The 21,330-nt window shown below is 44.6% G+C and overlaps 1 protein-coding gene across 6 annotated transcripts in view; it reads left to right on the top strand.

Moving 5' to 3' along the window:
- The window catches only part of PLXNA1 (plexin A1), a 298,111-nt gene that overhangs the window by 138,865 nt on the left and 137,916 nt on the right, over window positions 1-21,330 (top strand). For all 6 annotated transcript variants that reach the window (XM_083418456.1, XM_083418455.1, XM_083418458.1 and 3 more), the window contains exons 4-6: window positions 6,637-6,777; window positions 15,923-16,023; window positions 21,065-21,188. In XM_083418456.1, coding sequence (XP_083274582.1) covers window positions 6,637-6,777; window positions 15,923-16,023; window positions 21,065-21,188 — 366 coding nt within the window. The remainder of the gene's footprint in view (window positions 1-6,636; window positions 6,778-15,922; window positions 16,024-21,064; window positions 21,189-21,330) is intronic.

Below are 21,330 nucleotides of genomic sequence, written 5' to 3'. Positions count from 1 at the left end.
GGGGTTGCGGCGCTCATCTCGCTTTATTGGCCGAGGGAGCCGGTGTACAGCTTCCGGGTCATGTGGCCAGCATGACTAAGCCGCTTCTGGCGAACCAGAGCAGTGCATGGAAATGCCATTTACCTTCCCGCCGGAGCGGTTCCTATTTATCTACTTGCACTTTGACATGCTTTCAAACTGCCAGGTTGGCAGGAGCAGGGACCGAGAAATGGGAGCTCACCCCGTCACGGGGATTTGAACTGCTGACCTTCTGATCGGCAAGTCCTAGGCTCTGTGGTTTAACTCACAGTGCCACCGGCTTCCCTACAGAACAGGTACCTAAGCTTGAAAAACAAGTGTCTGTTTCTGGGATGTCCCACACACCCAGAGCTTGGAAAGTTTGTTTCAAAAAGTAACTAGTTATAGTTAAAAAACCCCACAAAAAAACCCACAACCCCCAAAACCCCTCCCCTCCCCTCCCCTAATTGCACTTGATGTTTGTCCTTTTACAAAATAGATTAGTTCAGTTCACATTCAGTTCAGATTCATCCAAATAATCCTTGGTAAGTTTATTCAGCATTTAGAAAGTTACAAGCTTCTGAGCTGAAGTGTAAGATACAAAAACCAAGAAACTAAGAAAAGACACACATAGTGAAATGTGAGTTGTTTATAACGCCCCCCCCCCCCACTTATTCTCTTTCAGGTTTAAGGCCCAAAGAGTCTATAAAGAGGGTTTTTTAATAAATAAAAAAATCTAAGGGAGGAGCCACCTGAAATTATCTCACCCTTTTCTCAGGCTTTAGACTGAACTAGAAATCGTTCAAGTTCTATCCCAATATGAACTTAATTAATGTACACTTCACACAGGCAGTTATGGGAACTGCTTTCAGATGCAGTTCAGAGATTTTTGAACTAATTCAGTGAATGTCATTAAAACCGAACTACTTCCTACTAAGCACTGAGCACACCGCAAGTCAGCTCACATCCATCGTATTTGATTCTGCTTGGGGATCAGTGTGACACAGATGGAGTTTCCTCCCTATACCCTCAGAACAGTCTTCTGAGGAAGGTTAAGCTGAGAGAGACTGTGGTTGACCTAAGGTCACCCAGTCAGCTTCACGGCTGATCAGGGATTTGAGGCCAGCTCCAAACACAGCATGCTATCTTCTGTGCCACCCTGGCTCTGATAGCTACTTCATTGACGCCGTTGTACAGGCTTTTTATGTTTTGCTATTGGAGATCTCATCCACTTACCTAGCACTACATGGTGGATTAATATAATTGTAGAATTACCCCAGTAGTTAAATGTTACTGCTGGAATGACTTAACACACCCACAGATCGATTTCAAAACTAGGGTAAGAGTGTATTGATCGATTGTGCTGTGAATACAGCCCATAAAATGACCGGAAGGGTGCATTCGACATGACAGTGCATCTTAGGTGAAATTGTTGCCATGTTGAAGAAAAGAAGAGCCTATATCTGGCTTCTCACAGCTAGTGCCTGTAGTTGAAAAAGCCACCAATTATAGTCCCAGATAATAACAAGTATGAAATAGGTATAATAATGTATTTTTAGCAAACCAGTGGGTTTTTATAGAAGTATGCAATGTTCAGAGTTGTAATGAGTTCCTTATCAGATATAATGGACTCTCTTTATAACAGATGTGGCTAACGTGGGCCTACAGTTGTGGACTTCGGCTCCCATCAACTCTAGGCAGCAGGGCCAGTGGTGAGGGATGGTGGGAGTTGTAGTAGTCCATGTACCTCTGGAGGGCACAAGATAGCTACCTTTTTCATAATGAGAGACGGAAGTGAGCTACAGTGGACAGAAAGTCAGACTTGGACCAGGGGGAACTGGGTTCAAATCTCCACTCAGCCACAAGGCACAATGGCTGAACTTGGTCAGAGTTAATCTTCTTTTGGCCACAGCTGAATACTTTTTGAACTCTGAAGGTGTGTTGGGCTTGGGATGGAAAATACCTTCAGAAACAGGCTCCATCTCTTATGTTCTACTGCTGATTTCTTCAGTGGACCAAGGAGAGCTTCTTAGTTGTGCGCCCAAGTATCTTCAAGACATCAGCTCACACGCAGAGAGTCAACTCCACAACAACATTCCCCTTGGAGTACTGCTAAAGCTTGGAATCCGAGCACCTTCTTTTTGGACTAGGGCAACTTTGTGTTACACTTGTAAGCTACTTTGGATGTTTTAATAGAAAAGTGGTATGTATGTAAATACGGACAAGAATCTTTCGGAAGTATTCATAAGGCTTTTCATTTGGGCTGGTTTTGGATATTTTGTGTGGGTGTTTATATTAGTTGTATCTGTTTTATATATTCTCCGTTCGTATACGTTTTAATGTAATGTTCCTGGCACAGAGTCTTCGGAACTGGAGAGGCTTAAAAAAAGAAAAAAGATAAATCTCAGTTGCATGTACAAAGCGAGGTTGATTGCTAATGCAGATATTCTAGTAACTTCAGGTAGTGGCCTATTGACAAAGCTTTTAGCATTCAAATAGAAATAATTGACCAGCAGGGGGTTACAGACTCTTGTAATGACCTATATTTGATATGCAGGAGAAAGAGCTTGCGGAATCAATGGAAGCTCCCCTTTCAGGGCCTTGGATTTCAGGCTAACTCAAAGACTCCTACATGTTACAATAGAAGCATGTGTTTAAAATGTAGCATATATCTGCTTGCTTCTGTCCTGTGCTCTGTGGCACAGCTTCCTTTCACTGTGTCTGCACGGTGGGAAACATGCAGTAGGAAGACAGGTCAATAGCGGCTCCCTGCTGTATGTTTCTGTCGTATACATGCAGTAAAAAAGAGCAGGTATGCCTGTCTCCTCTCGCAAGGATGGTGCACTGAGGGAGGGAGGGACAGCCCGCAGGAAGGATGAGGACGGAGCTGTTGGCAACAAGGAACTCCTAGATGCGGGCCTGTGAGTGAAATAGTGATTTTAGGGTCAGGCCCATCCATGGACTGGGATACATTTTAGCACAGTAATTGGAGGGACCATTGCAGGACTTCCATCAGGAATTGGCAGCTGCAGAGACGCATTCCAGTGCTTCCCTCCATTTTTGCTGTGCAGCTGTCAGGCCGCGTGTGAGGGCTCCTCACAATTGCACCTGCATTCCTGGACACCTTCACCACAGGCCCAGGCCCTCTTCCCTGTAGGGGGCCAACCTCCCCACGTCTCTGCCCCTGTCTGTCAGCCTTCCTTAGCTCAGGGGTGTCTCTCTTAATCAAATACATTTGTTTTGTAAAACTGACTAAAAATAATCCGGGGCTGGTGTGTGCTGGATGTTGGCGGTGAATCAAAGGCGCCGCTCTAATTAAACGGGCCCCAGTTTGTTTGTGAGCCGCATACATTTCCATGCTAATCAGCCACACGCCAGGATCCTGCCTCCTAAGCCCCACTTCCTTTGCCTGATTGAAAAGTATGCAAATGGACGGATGGAGTCTATTTATTGCAACGAGGGAAATGAAGCTGCAATGCACGCTGTGGGGCTTTATTTGGGGACTAGGGTGGGGAAGCGCTTTGGTTGGGGGCGGGTTGTGAAGATGAAGGATGCACCAGTTACTAAACATTGCCAGTGGAACTAGAGGGAACAAAATGAATTACTCATTTCCCATTAAGTAATAGCATAGCCAGGCACAATTTTGTTATTGTTTTTATGTGGCTTTGAATCTGTCACTTAGACTTTTCTCCACAATTTACCTACTACTACTGAGATCCAGTGGGAATGAATGGAAGGCTCTCTGACCGAGGCCCTCTGTGCTTTCGCTTCCAAATCAGGAGACTATTCCCCTATATGGGGACACCATGAGAAATCTCCAAGAATGGGAACTACATGGATGGTAAAGTCAGGAGGTGGGGCTTGGTCAGGGCCTAAAACTGAACTGTTGTTGTCTGTTGGACATTTGATGGGTGCTGTGTGGAAAGTGTTGCTTTCTACGTCTGGGGAAATAGAACTGCTTTTTTCCTGGTTCCACTTCAGCTTTACAGACAGGTTTGTTTTCTGTAATGTAATAGGCTGGGTCCATCTTTTGGAGTGAGATTGAGGGTGATGGGTGCAGAATGAAGAATTCCCCCTCTTACTGCCAAATGTTGCACTTGCCTGACAGAAAGACTGGAGAAGCGGCTTCAGTACCAGGCGCAAGAGACAATGGTGGGATTTGGTGCGAATTTTATGTGCCCACATTTGGTTATCCAGGAAGCTGATAGGGTGAAATAGTTTCTGCTTTCCTATATACCTCTCTCTGTGTAGGAAAGTACTTACGACATGCATCTCCCAGAAACATATAAAAGACGAACTGAATTTCTAGAGTCTGTTGGTAACTCATGTTAGCCACTGCTAGCATGGTAGATCAGTATCTCCTAATTTGTTACCCTCCAGACATTTTGGACTATCAGACCCAGCCAGCACGAGCAGTGGCCAGATTGTGGGAATTGTAGTCCAAAACATTCTAGAGGTTAGTGGGAAAGTTGTGGCATATCATCGCTTTAACTATACAGTGGTACCTCGGGTTAAGAACTTAATTCGTTCTGGAGGTCTGTTCTTAACCTGAAACTGTTCTTAACCTGAGGTACCACTTTAGCTAATGGGGCCTCCCGCTGCCGCCACGCCGCTGCCGCGCAATTTCTGTTCTCATCCTGAAGCAAAGTTCTTAACCCGAGATACTATTTCTGGGTTAGCGGAGTCTGTAACCCGAGGTACCACTGTATGTCATAGAATTAGTTAGGTCCAAAAGGCCTCTGAGTCTAGTTTCTTGCTGTGAGACAGGACTAGGTTACTGACCATTCCCCTCACAGTTCAACTTACACAAGTTTGACCATAAGTGTGTCACAAGCAGATACTCTCTGGGCAAGTAAACGACTCATGCTCAGCAGCCAGGTGGCAGTTAACTTTAGAGAATTAACCCTATTGTATTTCCTCCCTGCCGTGGGTTGGCTATGACCCTGGGGTGCCTTTTTAATGTGGTTATGGCTTCTATAGTGAAAGCAAGGTCTTTAGGATAAGCTTTATTGTCACTGTGAGTGGTAATGGGATTAGAGCATTTACTATATCCCTTGCCTAGAACAAAGGTGCTGGTTTACCTTCTCTTCTGTTATGAAATACAGGCTATAGGGAGGCAGAACATGGGTCCTTGATCATAAAACAAAGGTGATTATATGTGTTAACTCTCCACTAATGTTACATTAAATGCACTATGCCGTTGATACTTAGGGAAAGTGTGCTAGGCTATAAGCTTTCTGATGCTCCACCTTTTTTCCACACCAGAGAACATTTTAAGAAGGAGACAATTGCTAGGTTGCTGGAAAAGTTCAGCAGGGGAGAAATGCTGATCAAAACAAAGCTTAAATAATCCAGGTGTGTGACAAATGGGGTTGTAATAGCTGTCCTGCAAGTGCGTGGAGAGAGTTAATGTTAAGATGAGCAAAACATTGCATACAATGACCACATGAGAAAGAAGCTAGGTTGTGATGATTGTGTTCATACAGATATTTGGCGATATTTCTGTAGTTGCACATTAGGTGGGATGAAGTTCCCAGTAGATTAAACTCTTCCTCCACCTTGTGCTCTCCCAGTCTAGATATGTAATGGAAGGCTCACCCCAGTTAAAACCCAGAGCTTTGTGTTTCATCTCCTCTACAATGCCTGTGTGGCTGCCACTATTTCTCTGCACACCCCTTACCAGCCATTTGCACTTTCTTTGGAGCTATTAACACATTATCCAGAAGTCCCCTGCTTCATTTAAAGTTCATTAGATTTAATTGAAGAGCATTAATGTGCACTGAAGTGCATAATGTAGTTTTATTTTAAATGGAAACCAGGTGGAGCTATTTCTTGTCCTAACTCTTTCTCAAGGAGTAGTTTGATTAATGAACGGAGGCAAAAATAATAATATAAAAATAAGGCAACTTGGATAAGGGTTCTAAAGCAGCAAGGGTATTGGGAGGGGCTCTTGTTGGCTGGCTCTTGTTTTCTAAATAAAATATTTAGAAAAATGCATGAAAGATGGATTTCTGTTTTGGAGAATCGTCCTGACCAGGGGTAGGCAACCTAAGGCACCGGGGGCCAGATGCTGCCCAATTGCCTTCTCAATCTGGCCCAATCTGGGAATCAGCATGTTTTTACATTAGTAGAATGTGTCCTTTTATTTAAAATGCATCTCTGGGTTATTTCTGGGGCATAGGAATTTGTTCATTTCCACCCCCTTCAAAATATAGTCTGACCCACCACATGGTCTGAGGGACGGTGGATCGGCCCACGGCTGAAAAAAGTTGCTGATCCCTGATCCCGACTCTGCATTTCCTTCTCTGCTTCTACCTGTGGCAGCCAAAACATGTTGTTGGGATGGGGTTATTGGGATTCCCATTGGGCTGATTTATCAAACATCAGCCCATGACTTTGGCCTAGTTGGAAGTCATGAAGTTTTAAGGAACATGGTGGTGGTTGACAGGGCAAGGGCTGACTATCATATACTGTATACCTAAAGCTCCTCATATGTTTTTCTTTCTTTCTGTTCCCCCCCCCAGCTAGTTATTGGTGTGTATTGGCACATTATTCCTTTGCCACCCAACAAATGGCTCCCATCTTGATGATACTAGGCATCATAACAGCAAATGCTAACGCTGCCGCCTTTTCTTTCAGATCCTTGTGGACCCTGCCAATCCCATTGGACGTTCAGCATTGCAGTATGAGAATGTCATAGCCCATGATGGCAGCTCCATCCTGCGGGACTTAGTGCTCAGCCCTGATCTCCAGTACCTCTATGCTATGACTGAGAAACAGGTAAGAACTTGAGTTTGTCCACAGCTGGCCCTTTTACGTGATTTTAAGCTTAGCAGTAATGAGGCACAGCCTTTTCTCTCTGCATAGTACATCTGTGTGATATTTCTCCAGCACAGTGTGAGGCAGGACTGTCAGATTCTCAGAGCAACCAAATAAAAATACTTTCTTCGAATACATCACTCCCTTTATTAGTACAGTTCTGATTAGATGTCGAGCTCATGGAGCGATCATGGAGCTCATTGCAATAAAAGTGCTTGTGTGAGTGATGGGCTACACCTTTACTTGATTCAACACCAGAGCGACAGCTCTCCTGAGGGCTCCTTTTTAATGAACAAGCAGATTCCATCATCTGATGGGTGACAGCTTAGGCAGAACTCTGTGTGCGTTGAGTTTCAGCACGCCCCGCAAATGGACAGAATCAGCCAAATGTGCAAGTGTGTTAAAGCTCAGTGTGCGCTGCCAGCCATCACACAATTGCATATGGTACAGGTGGTCACCACAAGCAAGGGCCGTGGCTGGTCATGAAAAGGGGCTCTTGGTCCACTCATTTTAACTCCGCAAGGAACTTCTCTGCTGTTTCTATGGCAGCACAGTGCAAGTGCTGTACTTTGCCATTCCCCCCACCAACAACTAAAGACCCAAACTCAGCTTTCCTCATTAAACCTTGCCAAAATTGGTATGGTGTGCATTAGTCACGACAACATTTGTATTATCAGTTTAAGCTGCTTAATCCTTCTTGGGCTGCTGCGCATATTATTAGTTACTCCTTTCCAAAATAACTAATAATATATACTGAGTGTCCGATGCCAAAATTATTATTTTTCTCTGTTTTCTTAGTCAATATAATTATCTCATGAATGTAATGTTCAAACTTGGCAGGACAGTAGCAGACCAGTCACATATAAAGTGAGATCTCATCCTTAGAATAAGTAATACATGGGTGAGGGAAACTTAAGCCTCTCCATGCCTACCACTCCAGGCTTGTGTAAAGTTTCCCACAAGCACATTTTACCCAGTTGATCTCACTCATTGAAATCATAGGTAGACGGACCTTAGGTAGGTAAGCCACAAACAGTGGAAGTGCCTGGAAGCTCTGACCCATCCACCTTGTTTTCATGAAGCAGTGGGCCCTCGCTTTATACACAACTGAGGGAGACCTGGGTATAAATGAATAGGTCTGCTGCTACCATGGCTGGTTTGGTTCTAAGAGTCCCCCCTCCCCCCATTTTGCTCTCAGGTTTCTTTTCATAGAATGAATAATATCTATTTGAGTCTGTCCTGAGGGGAAACAAACTTACTATTAGGAAGCAGATGAATCATGGGTACATGCAACATCTCTTCTAAACCAGACTCATTAGGTCTGTTTTGCAAAAGCTCTGTCATTTGACAGATTGTCTCTGCTGCAGGTATTGGAGAAGTTTCTTTGCACTCCCTCCAGCAAGATAAACTGGTGTTTATATGAGTTAGGAGCACTGTGGCTGAGTAGCCCAACCTTAATTCTGTTGGGCTGCAGTTTCTTTACCTTTTTACACTGGGATTGCTTTATTCTCCTCTTGCAGACTGTCCTATAGCTAGGTCTGAGGATCCTAACTGCCCACTAAACCAGGAGAGGGAGGACTTCAGCCATGCAGGATTTACTTTGTGTTTTACTAGAACTCTAGTTTACTAGAACTTATAATTTACTAGAATTATAAGACATACGCTTATAATTAAAGAGCTAGGTTCCTCTTAGCAGCTGCTGAGGACGGGGATTGTTTTGAGTATCAGAGCTGTTCTGAGCTCACAGCCCTTCTACACAAAAATTCAATCCCCAGTTGCCCAAAGCATACTTCAGTGCAGCAGCCTAATTTCAGGTAGTCATTTTGTTGTCTCTGTTGTTAAAGAATTGGGACTGAGAAATGCTTCCCGATCTACTGCGAATCACCAAAGTTTTCCCAGTAGATCCTGATTTACTTTCTGCCCATGCCTGCTCTAAATGAGTGGTTTGGATCATTTGGGGTTTTCCTTTAATTAGGGGCCATTGGACCACAGGGGGGAAATGTTGGGGATCAAAAAAGGTACCCCTCCTCTGGATAGGTTCACACTGGGTATTCAGTGTGAATCAGACCATGGGTTGGATTACATTAAAAAATGAACAAGATCCAGGCTGCAGACTCTTCATCCCTGCTCTAGACTGATTGTGTACAACTGGAATAAGTGGATCTTACAAACCAGCATCTAGAGCTGCTATCATAGGAGATCCACCTCTCCCTATTTAGGCACTGTTCTAGGTTTCCTGAAGCATTGTTATTTATTTTTAAACCTGTTGTCCCACATTTTGTCCACATTGAACTTTAGAGTGCTGAGCAGCATAAAAATAGAAAAAATAATCAAAGCAACATCAAGACAGCATAATGAAAACATAAAATAATTCAGAGTCAGAAAACTGGAAGGTCTTTGCCCTTCTCATCAGCAGATTAGGATCAGCATAGGTTCAGCCAACTCCAGAAGCCTCCACAAATAGCCAGATGTTCACCATGCATATAACGATGGGTTCACACAGGTGTTTGGGCAATGGCAGTGCTCTTCCTCCTCCCTCTTCCCACTGCCACACCTGTTGGACAGGGGTAACTAATATGGTGCCCGCCATATGTTTTTGGACTCTAACTGCCATCAGCATGGTCAGAATGAATGCGAGTTGTAGTTCAGCCTTGGTGGCTACCCATGATTTAGGGTCCTAAAGATAAAAAACTAGCACGTTGGGTTGAGCCTGGAAGTCTACAGTATCACTGAAGATCAAACAGGACCAGATAGGTATGCTCTATCAGGGTGGCTCTGTGGTCTAAACCACTGAACCTCTTGAGTTTGCTAATCGGAAGGTTGGCAGTTCAAATCCACGTGACAGGGTGAGCTCCCATTGCTCTGTCCCAGCTTCTGCCAACCTAGCAATTTGAAAGCATACCAGCCTGAGTAGATAAATAGGTACTGCTGCGAGGGGAAGGTAAATGGTGTTTCCGTGCACTCTGGCTTCCATCACTGTGTTCTGTTGCACCAGAAGCATTTTAGTCATGCTGGCCACGTTACCCAGAAAGTTGTCTGTGGACAAACACCGGCTTCCTTGGCCTGAAAGCGAGATGAGCTCTGCACCCCATAGTTGCGTTTGACTGGACTTAACCATCCAGGGGTCCTTTACCGTTACCAGGCCAGTTCTAGACAGTAATCTGGCAACAACATTTTGAGTCAGCTGAAGCTTCTGCATCTTTTTCTGCGGCAGCCCACTTGTTCTACATTACAGTAGTCCTGTCTAGATGTTACTAAAATGTGAATGACTTCTAGAACAACTTTCTTTAGGGAAGTTAGGTCAAAGGCACTCCTAGTCATACAGCCACCTAATTAAGCTCACCAGTTCTAATGCTGGCATTTTACGTGCAAGAGTAAATTGGAACAAAAGCACTAGGTTCAGCCATTTAAAGGCAAAAAGACAGTCTATGACTCGGCAGCACAGCATGTCATTCCTTGAGTTGTGTTTTTTTTTATAGGATGCAGGCTAAAGGCATTCACATAAACACACAACCTGCCTTTTATGTAAAATGTTATGTGGCAATTTGAGGTGTCTCGCCTAATTTTGTCGATGCAGTTGTTGGCCAATCACAAGTACCTTTTTTGCGTGGGCATTTCCATGGGCACTGCCCTGATGCAGCAACAATGGAGGCATATATAAAGGTAAGGGATGCACACAGCATTTGGCAGAAACACTGCAGTGATAAGTCAGAATTAAGGAGTGAATGGACTACTTATCCCAAATGAGCCAAGGAAGCTGCCCCAAAGGCCTTATCTGAGAGGCACCTGGAGGCTCTTTTACAGCAAAAGGCAACATATTATAACAAACATGGTTGCCCTTTTAACTAGAGAAATAGTAGAAGGAGCTACAATAGAAAATCTGCTCTACATACCTTCACATACCTCCTTCCTTTTGAGCTCTGAGACTGTCAAATCAGATTTATTTTTTTTTAATATAACATAGAATTCTTTCCCCTTTCATCAATGATTAGCAGCTTTTACTGAAATCCCCGCTCCCCTTGGAATGCATGCCTGTCTAAACCTTTCAGGCTTGCCTGCATGGCTGCTAAATAGCTCTGTAAAAACAGCTTTGTTGTTTGGTAAGGAACTGTGGAGTGGCACACCTGCTACTGATGGAGGCTGTTCTAATGGTCAAGCAGGGCTGGAAAAAACCCAGACACTTTGATTGCCCAGAATCCTAACTTCTGATGCCACTACTAGCAATTTTCTGTATTCAGCTCTGTGCAAGTCTGATTCCTAGAAATTTAATACACCCCCCGCCCCCGAACTGGTCAGGTACCCCCCAGCCCTGAAAGAGAGATCTCTGGATGATGAGATTTTATTTTTATTTTTATTTTTTTGCCCCAGCTGCCTTTCGTGAAAATAGCAAGCTATCCTATTGTGGTTGCAAGGCAAGTTGTCTCCATTGCATGCAGCAGTTGAAGAAAGGCGTACCAGATACGGAGCGTGTAGCTTGAGGCTGCTTCATTAGCAAAGTGAGGTGCTTAGCAGCCTCACTCACCATTTGGGAGTGATCTTTGGGGTGACTAGTGATGATCTTTCCCTCCCTTTCCCTTTCTACCCTGGCTTCTTTTGGTAAGCATGAGGGTGAATATTGGACTGCTTGACTTTTGTCTTCTTCTGTTAGTGCTTAAACACTACAGGTTTAAGTTTAGGTAAGATAGGGTTTGGAGAGTTGCTAGACAGGATATATTTAGAGATTCTTCTGCTTGTTTACAGTGTTAAATATATGTTGTTGTAGGAGTGATCTGGGAGAAAAAAAGTATCTGTCCTTTCAAGATCATAGGAAGATACAGACCTTTTTTATATATAGATCAGGCTATTCATCCAACTAGAGTAGTATGCCTCTTGACTGGCAGTGACAAGGTCTTTTCAACTGCCTTTTGAATCTGGTCCCTCTCAGATGTTTTGCTAGAAGTACAGTACACTGTAGTGGCAACATCCAATTGGGAGCAGCTGCAGAACAGCTATGGCCTGAGAGTTGCGGGCATGTTACACTTACTGTACAGAGACCACTTGAAATGGTCTCTTGGTACTGCTGGGAAGGTGTGGAGCGTCTTCACATCAGCCACAGCCAGGAATGTGTTTTACATGTTACAACAGCAGGGCTAAGCAATCACATGGAGTCCACTTCCTAGTAAAAATGCAATGTCTAGACCAGCTGTCTCTAAAACCCGGCTACGTGAAGAAAAGGGAAAAGAAGCATGAGTATTAGAAAGAACCACACAAGGCTCTTCTGAATCCAATATGCCAATCCAATGCAATGAGCATTGCTGTTCAGGACTCTTCTGCTTCCCTGATGACGCCTGTATGTACCATGATGCATCATGACATGCGTGTTCCAGAAGACAGGTCAAAATGATATGAAACCAGAGTGTATTTTTTTCCTGTGTTTGTATGTACTTCCTGCGAGGAAGGAGATCAGTATGGGGACTTAGTAGGGAGAATATTTTTTATTGGAAGGGCAGCACAAAGGTGGGAAGAAATTAAAAGAAGGGGCAAGCTTCCCATTCCCTTTGTAACTGGTGGGCTTCAAGGTTTTTTCCCAACATGGACATCTCTGTTAAAGTCTTTTGACAATGGGGTTATTTAACCCTCAATCTGGTGGCGATTAATTTTGCAGCCAGAATCCAGACCACACTGGATATAATGAGGGGAGATTTTGGAAGGTTGCTTAAATGGCTGTGAGGACATTCTTTCTTCCGTTTGCAGGTCCCCGTTCTCTCCCTTTGGCTTAATAAAAACCACTCTCATCCACAGCTTACTGTTATCAGGTTGTTGGTGGAAAGTAATTAAATGAGCAGTTGTAACAGAGCTCAAAGGGCCTGCAGAATGAGGGGATTTTAATCAAATCTGGAGGAGCAATTAATAAAGAGCTTGTAACCCTTTAAGGCAGACTCCTGCTGTCAGATTAAGAAGAAAATGGGTTATGACCAGTGTCTGGAACAAGGACAGGGCAATGCAGATGCCCCCAATATTCTTTTCTTAAACTAGGTTTCAACCAGCTGTGTGATGATTGTCTTCAAGAGGGTGGTAGGTAGCTAGGAACAGAGATGCCTGAATGAGAGAGTGCTATGCCTTTTCACTGTTTGAAACTAGGTTTTGAATGCTGTACCTAAATCATATCCAGCGTGGCATATGACCCACCAAGTCAAATACTGTTCAACAGCCCTGCATAACAACCCACCTGGCACTTCATTCTTGCCTGTCTAGACCCTGGAGGGAGGAATCAACTGATTGTAGATGAACAGGTTGTTCCTCAACAGTTCCCTTTCTGATGGGTGCTTTGCGCAGTGCCATTCTTTTATCCAAGGCTTTGCCAGCCTGGTGCTCTCCAGATGTTTTAAACTATAGCTCTCATCAGCTCCACGGGACGCGGGTGGCGCTGTGGGTAAAACCTCAGTGCCTAGGACTTGCTGATCGTAAGGTTGGCGGTTCGAATCCCCATGGCGGGGTGAGCTCCCGTTGTTCAGTCCCAGCTCCTGCCAACCTAGCAGTTCGAAAGCACCCCTAAGTGCAAGTAGATAAATAGGGACCGCTTTATAGCGGGGAGGTAAACGGCGTTTCCGTGTGCGGCGCTGGTGCTGGCTCGCCAGATGCAGCTTCGTCACGCTGGCCACATGACCCGGAAGTGTCTTCGGACAGCGCCGGCTCCTGGCCTCTTGAGCGAGATGAGCGTGCAACCCTGGAGTCGGTCACGACTGGCCCTGTCAGGCAGGGGTACCTTTACCTTTACCTCATCAGCTCCAGCCAGCTTGGTCAAGGTTTTAGGGCCCTCCAACAACTTCTGGAGGGCAGAGCACCCAGTTGGGGAAGCCCAGCTTATTCCATCACAGATGCTGTATAAAAGGAAGCTCAGTCTATTGTTCCTGGAGACCTCTGTGCTGATTATAGTGGGATAATAACAAAAAGATTAAAATAACTCATCTGTCTCGGAAGCCAGTATAGTCTGTGCTGTAACTCCTTGAAGCTAGAGGGCAGCACAGAGGTTTAAGTGATGCCTTATGTACACTAAGAGCCCATGTAAACGAAAACTGTGAACCACAATGCCAGCTTGTGGCCCTGCACTTGCTGTGCTTGTGTATGCTTGTCGATAAGTTCTTTTCCAGCTGAGAAGCGGAACAATTTCTGCAGCTTTGTAAAATACAGTCCGGATGACTGTTCTGTTTTTGGTGTGGGGTTTTGGGGGGTTTTTTTTGGTCTTGTTCTTGGATCATGATTCATCTTGTTCTGATCCATTCCTCTGTTTGGGTAATTAAACCCACATAGACACTGATCCATGCATATTCTCCCATGAATCACACTTAGAAGGTACTCCGTTGATATTTAGTATTAAAATTCAGCAAGTGCCCTATTGCCCAGAAACCAGCTTCCATTCCATATTTTTGCTGGCTATCAAGACTATTGAGATCAGTAGCAGGCAAGAGTGCTGTGATAGAGATAGAGCTCAAGAGAGGGGTGTTGGTCTTCAGTGTAGTTCAATTTCTCTTGTACACACAAATCTACATGCACAGAAGGCAGGTCTCAGCCTCCACTGGGTAGCTGGAGGCTTTCGTAGCCACAGGGTCAACTTCAAGAGGGGAAATTAGGGGAAGGGAAGATTGCACTCGAGTTCAAAAGCCATCTGTAGACAGAACTTAAAAGAAGCTTTGTTAGTAAGTGGAGGAAGGGGCTTTGCCTCCTGAACATCCCACATTGAAATGCAGGGGCTTGGTGGTAGAATCAAGAATAGTTCCATTCTTCCACAACCAGTCTGCTGCATTTGTATGCTTGTGAAGGAGGAAGGTGAACAAGTTGGGGAAGGAGAGACATAGCTTGGAGATTGTCAGTTTCCCAAATATGCCATTTGAAGGTGGGGAACATGTATGCTACCCCGCTCCCGTTGTCTGTGTAAGTGTTGGTTTCAGACAAAATGGCTGTATAATGGCTAAGGAATGACACACATCTTGAATATTACCATCCTGAGAGAGAGCCCTCAGACAGATTGTTGTAGTCCTGTCCCATGGAGCCCTGAAGCCCTCTTCTCATGACACGCTCAGGGTGAGTGGGTGCATATACAAGGGAACAGGATCATAACACCGGGCCCCACCTCCCATCTGTGTTTTGTAGATACACAGCCTATTTCTGTGCATAGAACAGATTTGCAGCACCTCCTTTTAACCCTGTTCCCAGGCTCCCGCTGTTTCCTTCCTCCCCCTTCGAAGCTGCCATGGCAGATTTTGCTTCTCAGCAGATGTTCAAAGAGGCTGCTCTGTGGTGGGGTCTGGACTAATAGCCCCCGTGCTTAATTTCCTAGGCACAGGGATGCCTCTGGGGAATGGAGAGGGACTTGAAAGCTTAAGAGCAGGCCTCTGTATCCCCTCCTTTCCCCCTGCTCTGATCACCAGCCTCAAAGAAATAGCAGGACGCCTCAGTTAACACTGAGCTTAGAAAGAGCCTTGGGCTTTGACCTATATTTTGTTGACCCTTTCATGGCTCCTGATGGTGTTTGGGTTTTTAATGTGGTGATAGCAAGGCATGGGATCTGGGGAAATTATTTTAATCCATGATCAAAGCGTGGCTCCTGCTCTTCTGTTTCTTCCTCCCCTTCCTCCGCCACATGCACAGAAACAGCAGGGTCCTTGTGAGGTTTCCCAAATCTTTTGTTGCCCTTCCCACCTTCCATCGTACCTGTAATTTAGCTCTTTGTAACATTTGGAGCTTCCTTTTTTGCCCATCCGTGGTCCTACACCTTTAGTAATTTCAGTATGAGCTCCTTTAGGACGGCAACCTCTGAATATGCAGTTCTACAGATATCTAACTATTCTGGATTTCTGCCAATTTTGTACCATTGTATGCTTTGTGCCAATTAAAAAGTTGTGACTATGCCATGCTCTCCAACAGCAGAGGCAGCCAACATAGTGCCCTCCAGATATTGGTGGACTACAATTCCTATCATCCTGAAGGTTTTCAGCCAAGCTGATGGGATGTGTGTGTGATGGGAATCGTAGAGAAGGGACAAAGGTTCATGCAGCTGATAAAGGCTTGAGTAGCCTGGAAGTTCCTGATAGGAAAAATAATTTAACTGCCTGTCCTTGTCCCTCAGGTGACCCGTGTGCCAGTGGAGAGTTGTGAGCAATATACAACCTGTGCGCTTTGTCTGGGCTCTAGGGACCCTCACTGTGGCTGGTGTGTCCTGCACAACATGTAAGTACCCAGTGCCCTCTTCATATCCCTACAAGACTGACAATTGCGGGAAGCCTTCTTTCTTACTCCTTGAATGCTTTTGAAGCTGCATTAGCAGGAGCTGGTAGCTAAGCTACAACTGCTGTTTTAACATCCTTTAATATGAATTATGTGCATTTGAAAGAACACAAAAGTGACATAGTTCCTGCACAGGACACTTACAGTCTGCATGAAATGGACAGGCTAGGAATTGGGAGAGATTGGGGAGAGATAAGTGAGTATTGGGGATGAGGGAGAGGGTGGGGATAATTCAGGCATAGCAAGCAACATGCCAGATGGCACAGGGTAGGGAGTAGACAAAGGTGGCAATATGAAGTGGCAAGAGGTGAGCTTGTACGGAGTATAGTTGTCATGGTGGCTATCCGTGTTCCAAAGCAGTATATGCCACTGAATACCAGCTGTTGGAGAGCAGCAGCAGGAGAGAGCAGTTTTCTTGAAGCTCTGTGTGCGGGTTTCCTGGAGGCTCCTGATTAACCACTGTAGGAAGAAGAACACAGGACTAAATTGGCTTTTGGTCTGGCCTGTTCCACTAGAGGTAATAAGAACATAAGAAGAGCCTGCTGGATTAGGCCAATGGCCCACCTAGTCCAGCAACCTGTTCTCACAGTGACCGACCAGATGGCTGTGGGAAACCTGCAAGCAGGATTCTAGCACAAGAGCACTCTCCCCTCCTAGAGCTTCAAGCAAGTGGTATTCAGAAGTATTGCTGTCTCCAGCTGTGAAGGCAGAGCATAGCCATCATGGCTAGTAGCCATGGATAGCCCTCTCCTCCATGAATTTGTCTAATCCTATTTTAAGACATCTAAGCTGGTGACCAGGACTGCCATGATCTTCTTGCGGAATTCCAAAAGGCAGATTTTGCCTTAATCAGGAACTCACCAAGATGTGTTTTTTTGGGGGGTGAAGCCACTGTCTCTTACCCTTGGTTGACCTGACACACCCACACCCTGTCTGCACTATGTGGATAATTATACTCATCTACCTCACAGGATTGTTCTCAGGATTACTGTGATAATGTATGTGAAGTGCTTTTAGCGCTCATAAGAAGTGCTATAATTATGATTCTGTGATAAGGCATGACATATTTCCTACAAGGAGATTATCTCTTTATAGGAAAATCCATGTATATCATTGTGTGAGGTATGGTGTGATCATTGTATTTTTTAAAATACTTTTATGAATGCCACGGGTTGAAGAAGCTGCTATCTCTACTGACTTCCCAACCTGTATAATAAACATTCATTACATGCTTTAAAAATGCAAGGGGGAAGTGTGTCTGATGTGGCTCATGGTTTGGTGTAAGCCTGAGGACTAGAAACCTTGTGAAGAGATTAGTAATAACTTTTGCAAGATATAATGAAAATAGATAAATTTTGGATCTGAAGCTTTTCTGTGACTTTCCACTTCTGGGCTCAACATATAATTCTGCAAAAACCATCATTCCCGGTCTGCAGTTTTTTTCCATTCACTTATCTTTTGAAGACTGCCCCCACTCCTCTCTCCTGCAGCTTTGAGTATCTTTGCCAGAGATGCACTATTGGCAAATTAGCTGCTTTGCTTGGGTGACTAGTCTTGCAGAGGTCTCAACCTGGAATCTCATGACTTGAAGGGAGGGGAGTGGCAAAAAGTCCAGCTCAGCAGATTTCGCACTGACTGTACCAGTGTCTAATAGCAGTGTCCATTGCGGCTTCCGGTAGAGTCCCTTTCTTACCCTGCTGAGCTGACACGAGCCTTAATGTGGAACTGGACACTGCAGGAGACCAAGAAGTGAATTGGCTAGTCTTTGGCAGTCTGCATCAGGCAGGGGCAAATGGGCCTTATCTGTCCAGCGTTGCCTCTACAGTCCATCTTACATGCTGCAGAGCTGATTGACAGCAGCCTGCTCCAAGCTACCAGTTGTCTAGTGGACACACACATACATGTGTGTGTGTGTGTGTGTGTGCACGTGTACACATTCTGAATATCAGGCATGTAGGGTGGTTTGAGATCTAAAAATGCAGCTTCCTGTCCTGAAAAGCAGCAGGAATCTTTCCCGCTCAAAGCATAGATGGACAAAAGCCATGCGTCCAAAAGAGAACTGCTCATGTATATCATTGTCCAGCCTTTTTGTGAGAGACAGCATCATCTTAAGAGCATTGTGTGTGTTTTAGTAAAAAACCTGCTCTGAGTCCATTGAATGGCATGAAACAGAAGGCGACCATTCAAGTCCATCAGCCCTTGGATATGAAAACATCTTATTCTTGTCTTGCCTGTAGTTCAGAGGAAAACTTATTCAAATCTCCTTTAAACACATACCTACTTCTTGGCATAAAATGCCAAGGTTTCTAGCAATGGAATGTTTCTAGCTATGATGGCTGACAGCACCTAGCTGCAGATGCCACACTGCTCCCTGTTTGTCAGATGAGGAGAGAAGTCAAGGACTCTAGAGATTATTCCCTTTGACAACTGCCCTGATCTGCGGAGATCTGGAGAGGCTGTCTTTCTTCAGAACTGCAACCCAGGACCATCTGGCGAGCTGGTAATACCTTAGGAATGAATAGTAAGGAGTAATCCTGTTTTAGTTAGCTTGAGAAAGAGAATATGGGGGCTCTGCGTCTCTAAATATTAGCATGCAGTATATGTCCCTTGCAGACCAACATCTATATACCGAACCCTCTCTCTCATTCTCTCCCTTTGCTAATATTTGGTCCTCTTCTGAAAATGGCTTGCACTTGCCATTTAGCTCCCTGCTAGTGATCTAATTTGGCCTGCGACCCAAAGGCCCTTCAACCCAGCAAATGGGCCTCCCCACATGGGAGCAGAGTTGCAACTTGGAATAGAAGGAACGAAACATCAAGGAAAAGGCATGGGGGAGGAGACGTTTCCTCTGGGCTAGAGGGAAAAACCTCCTCGGAAGCCGCAAAGCCCTGGCTGTTTAGCCATGTGGAGCATTTTAATTAAACTCAGAAACATCTCTTTCCCTGAAGCACCTTGGGGAGATGGGTGGGATGCAGAAGTGGTTCAGGAACTCCACAGCGCGATGTCATGCTGGCACTTGCTCAGGAGATAAATCACCAAGATTACCGGGACCTTGAAAGGCGCATGTGTATCTGCTCTTCTGTATTGCCCTCCGCTTAATTAAAATGCTTTTCCGTAATGAAATAATGTTATCGCAGATGCAGGGAGGAGAAATGAAGGAAACTCGTTTAAACTCATTAAATGGAGGCAGCGTTACCTGGATAGAACAGTGCTCTGGGGGCAGGGGAGTGCCTCTCTCCCCCCAACCCCACCCTTGTAGTAAAGCAAGTGGGATGTGGGATGGCTTCCCATAGGGCAGAAAGGAAAGTGAAGCAGAACTTCATCTAGGATAAATTAATGCAAGGGATTAGAAGTGCATGGAGCCAGGGTGGTGTAGCCTGCTGGTGGGAGAGCCCTGCGATAAGCAGATTTGAACATAACAATGCACAGGTACCTGCTTGCATCTCTGGCATACAGTAGTGGTTGAGAGCCTGAGCTATAAATTAGGAAGTCCCTGGTTTGAATCTCACCCCTAGGTGGCCTTAGGCAAACCAGTCACAGCCTCAGTTTTTCTGCTTCCCCTATTTACAGTATGGGAGATATCAATACTGGCTTATCCTATAAGTTTATTGTAAGTGTTACCGCTGGAAAACGTATGCGAAGTGCTCTGAACACTAGCAAGTGCCATACGAATGCTTATTATTGTTATCAGGCCGTTAAGTGTTCTGAATAGGCTTTTAGTTTAGTTTATTGTGTTAGCTAAAGGCCTTAATAGCCAGCATAGAATTCAGCTGCTATATGCAGATGAAACAGATATCTCATAACAGTGCTGTCCAAATAAAAACAATGTCCATTTTAACTAATTCAGTTTGGACCAGAGAAATCAGTACTTCAAGTCATTGGAGGGGGGGGGCAGGGGGAAAGAATATAAATAGTGATAAAAGTTAAAAAATAATGTGGTTTTTAAAAAGACTTGGTTTATGAAGAAAAGGGAACCGAAGCCTTTCAATTACCTGAGGCCAGAAGAGCAAAGCTGCCGCTTTTCCAACAATTTAATTGCAGTAATATGCAGATCTCATAACTAGATAATAGCTTTCTGACAGCAGAGAGAACTTTTTCTGATGCCATTGAGGTGTTATACTTTTTCACCCCACCAGCAAGATTAATTTTCATAGTGCAAAAAGTAATGTGTAAAATAACCTTCAGAAGCCCAGTTTTTATTATTCAGATATGTTTTGAGACATTGAAGTACAATAGCAAACCGTTGTTATACTGCCCTGCAACTAAACAAGATGTTTCTTTGTAGTGTTAGAACCTGCTTCAAGCACCAGAATACGATATAGAAATAAGAAGCTAAATTGCATGAGAGAGATGCTTACAGCAGGGATCACCAATGTAGTCCCTGTGAATGAGCCTGCAGAGGCCTTCCCTGGCGTCAAGCAGACCCCCCCCCCCCCCCGGCTGAAGTTCAGCTTGAAAGAAGCATTCTGTTGTGGCCAATAGAATAGGTTGCGCCTTTGTCTCATTTCTTTAATGTAATCATAGACCCGAACAAAATAAAAGCAACGACCATAAAATAAAATGGCTTGTGATGCATATATAGATATATGATACAATATGTCAGGAATATTAAAATGTGGAAATTAAACGCAAGTCAAAAGGAATCTTATAAATAAATAACATAACATAACCAAATTAAAAACTGTAACAGCAGCTGTACAGGATAGGTTTAATCAGGGGAGATTCTGCAGGCAGAAGGAGAAAACTAGTCATAATCTCTGTGGCTGGAAATCTTGAGAGGATCTTGAGAAAATAGGAGTAACCAATCTAATTTGGTCATTAGAAGAGGCTGCTGCAGCTGTTGTGTGGCACCCAGAAACGTTTGCAAAAAATAGGTAGCAAAGGAGCAAAGAGAGAACTTGGGGTGTTGAAGTAACACACACGTTACTGCTCATAACCTAAAACAACAACACTGTAATGGATGCTGCCTTCTGCTTCCCCACAGCTGCTCACGGAAGGACCGATGTGAAAGAGCTGATGAACCTCAGCGCTTTGCTTCAGATCTACGCCAGTGCGTCCAGCTCACCATCCAGCCCAAGAACATATCGGTCACCATGTCAGAAGTCCCGGTAGGTGGCTTAGCTTCACTTTGGTCGGCCTTGCTTAATACCAGTACATTTCTTTAGGATGTTGAGTCCGTCTGGAACAGTCTGGGCTTGGGAGAAGGTGTACTGTGTTGTCTTTGTTCTTAGATCTTTTGTCTTAATGAAC

This window comes from Podarcis tiliguerta (assembly GCF_965153285.1).
Source record: "Podarcis tiliguerta genome assembly, chromosome: 2".
Taxonomy (NCBI): Eukaryota; Metazoa; Chordata; class Lepidosauria; order Squamata; family Lacertidae; genus Podarcis; species Podarcis tiliguerta.
This window is presented reverse-complemented; position numbering and strand designations above follow the sequence as displayed.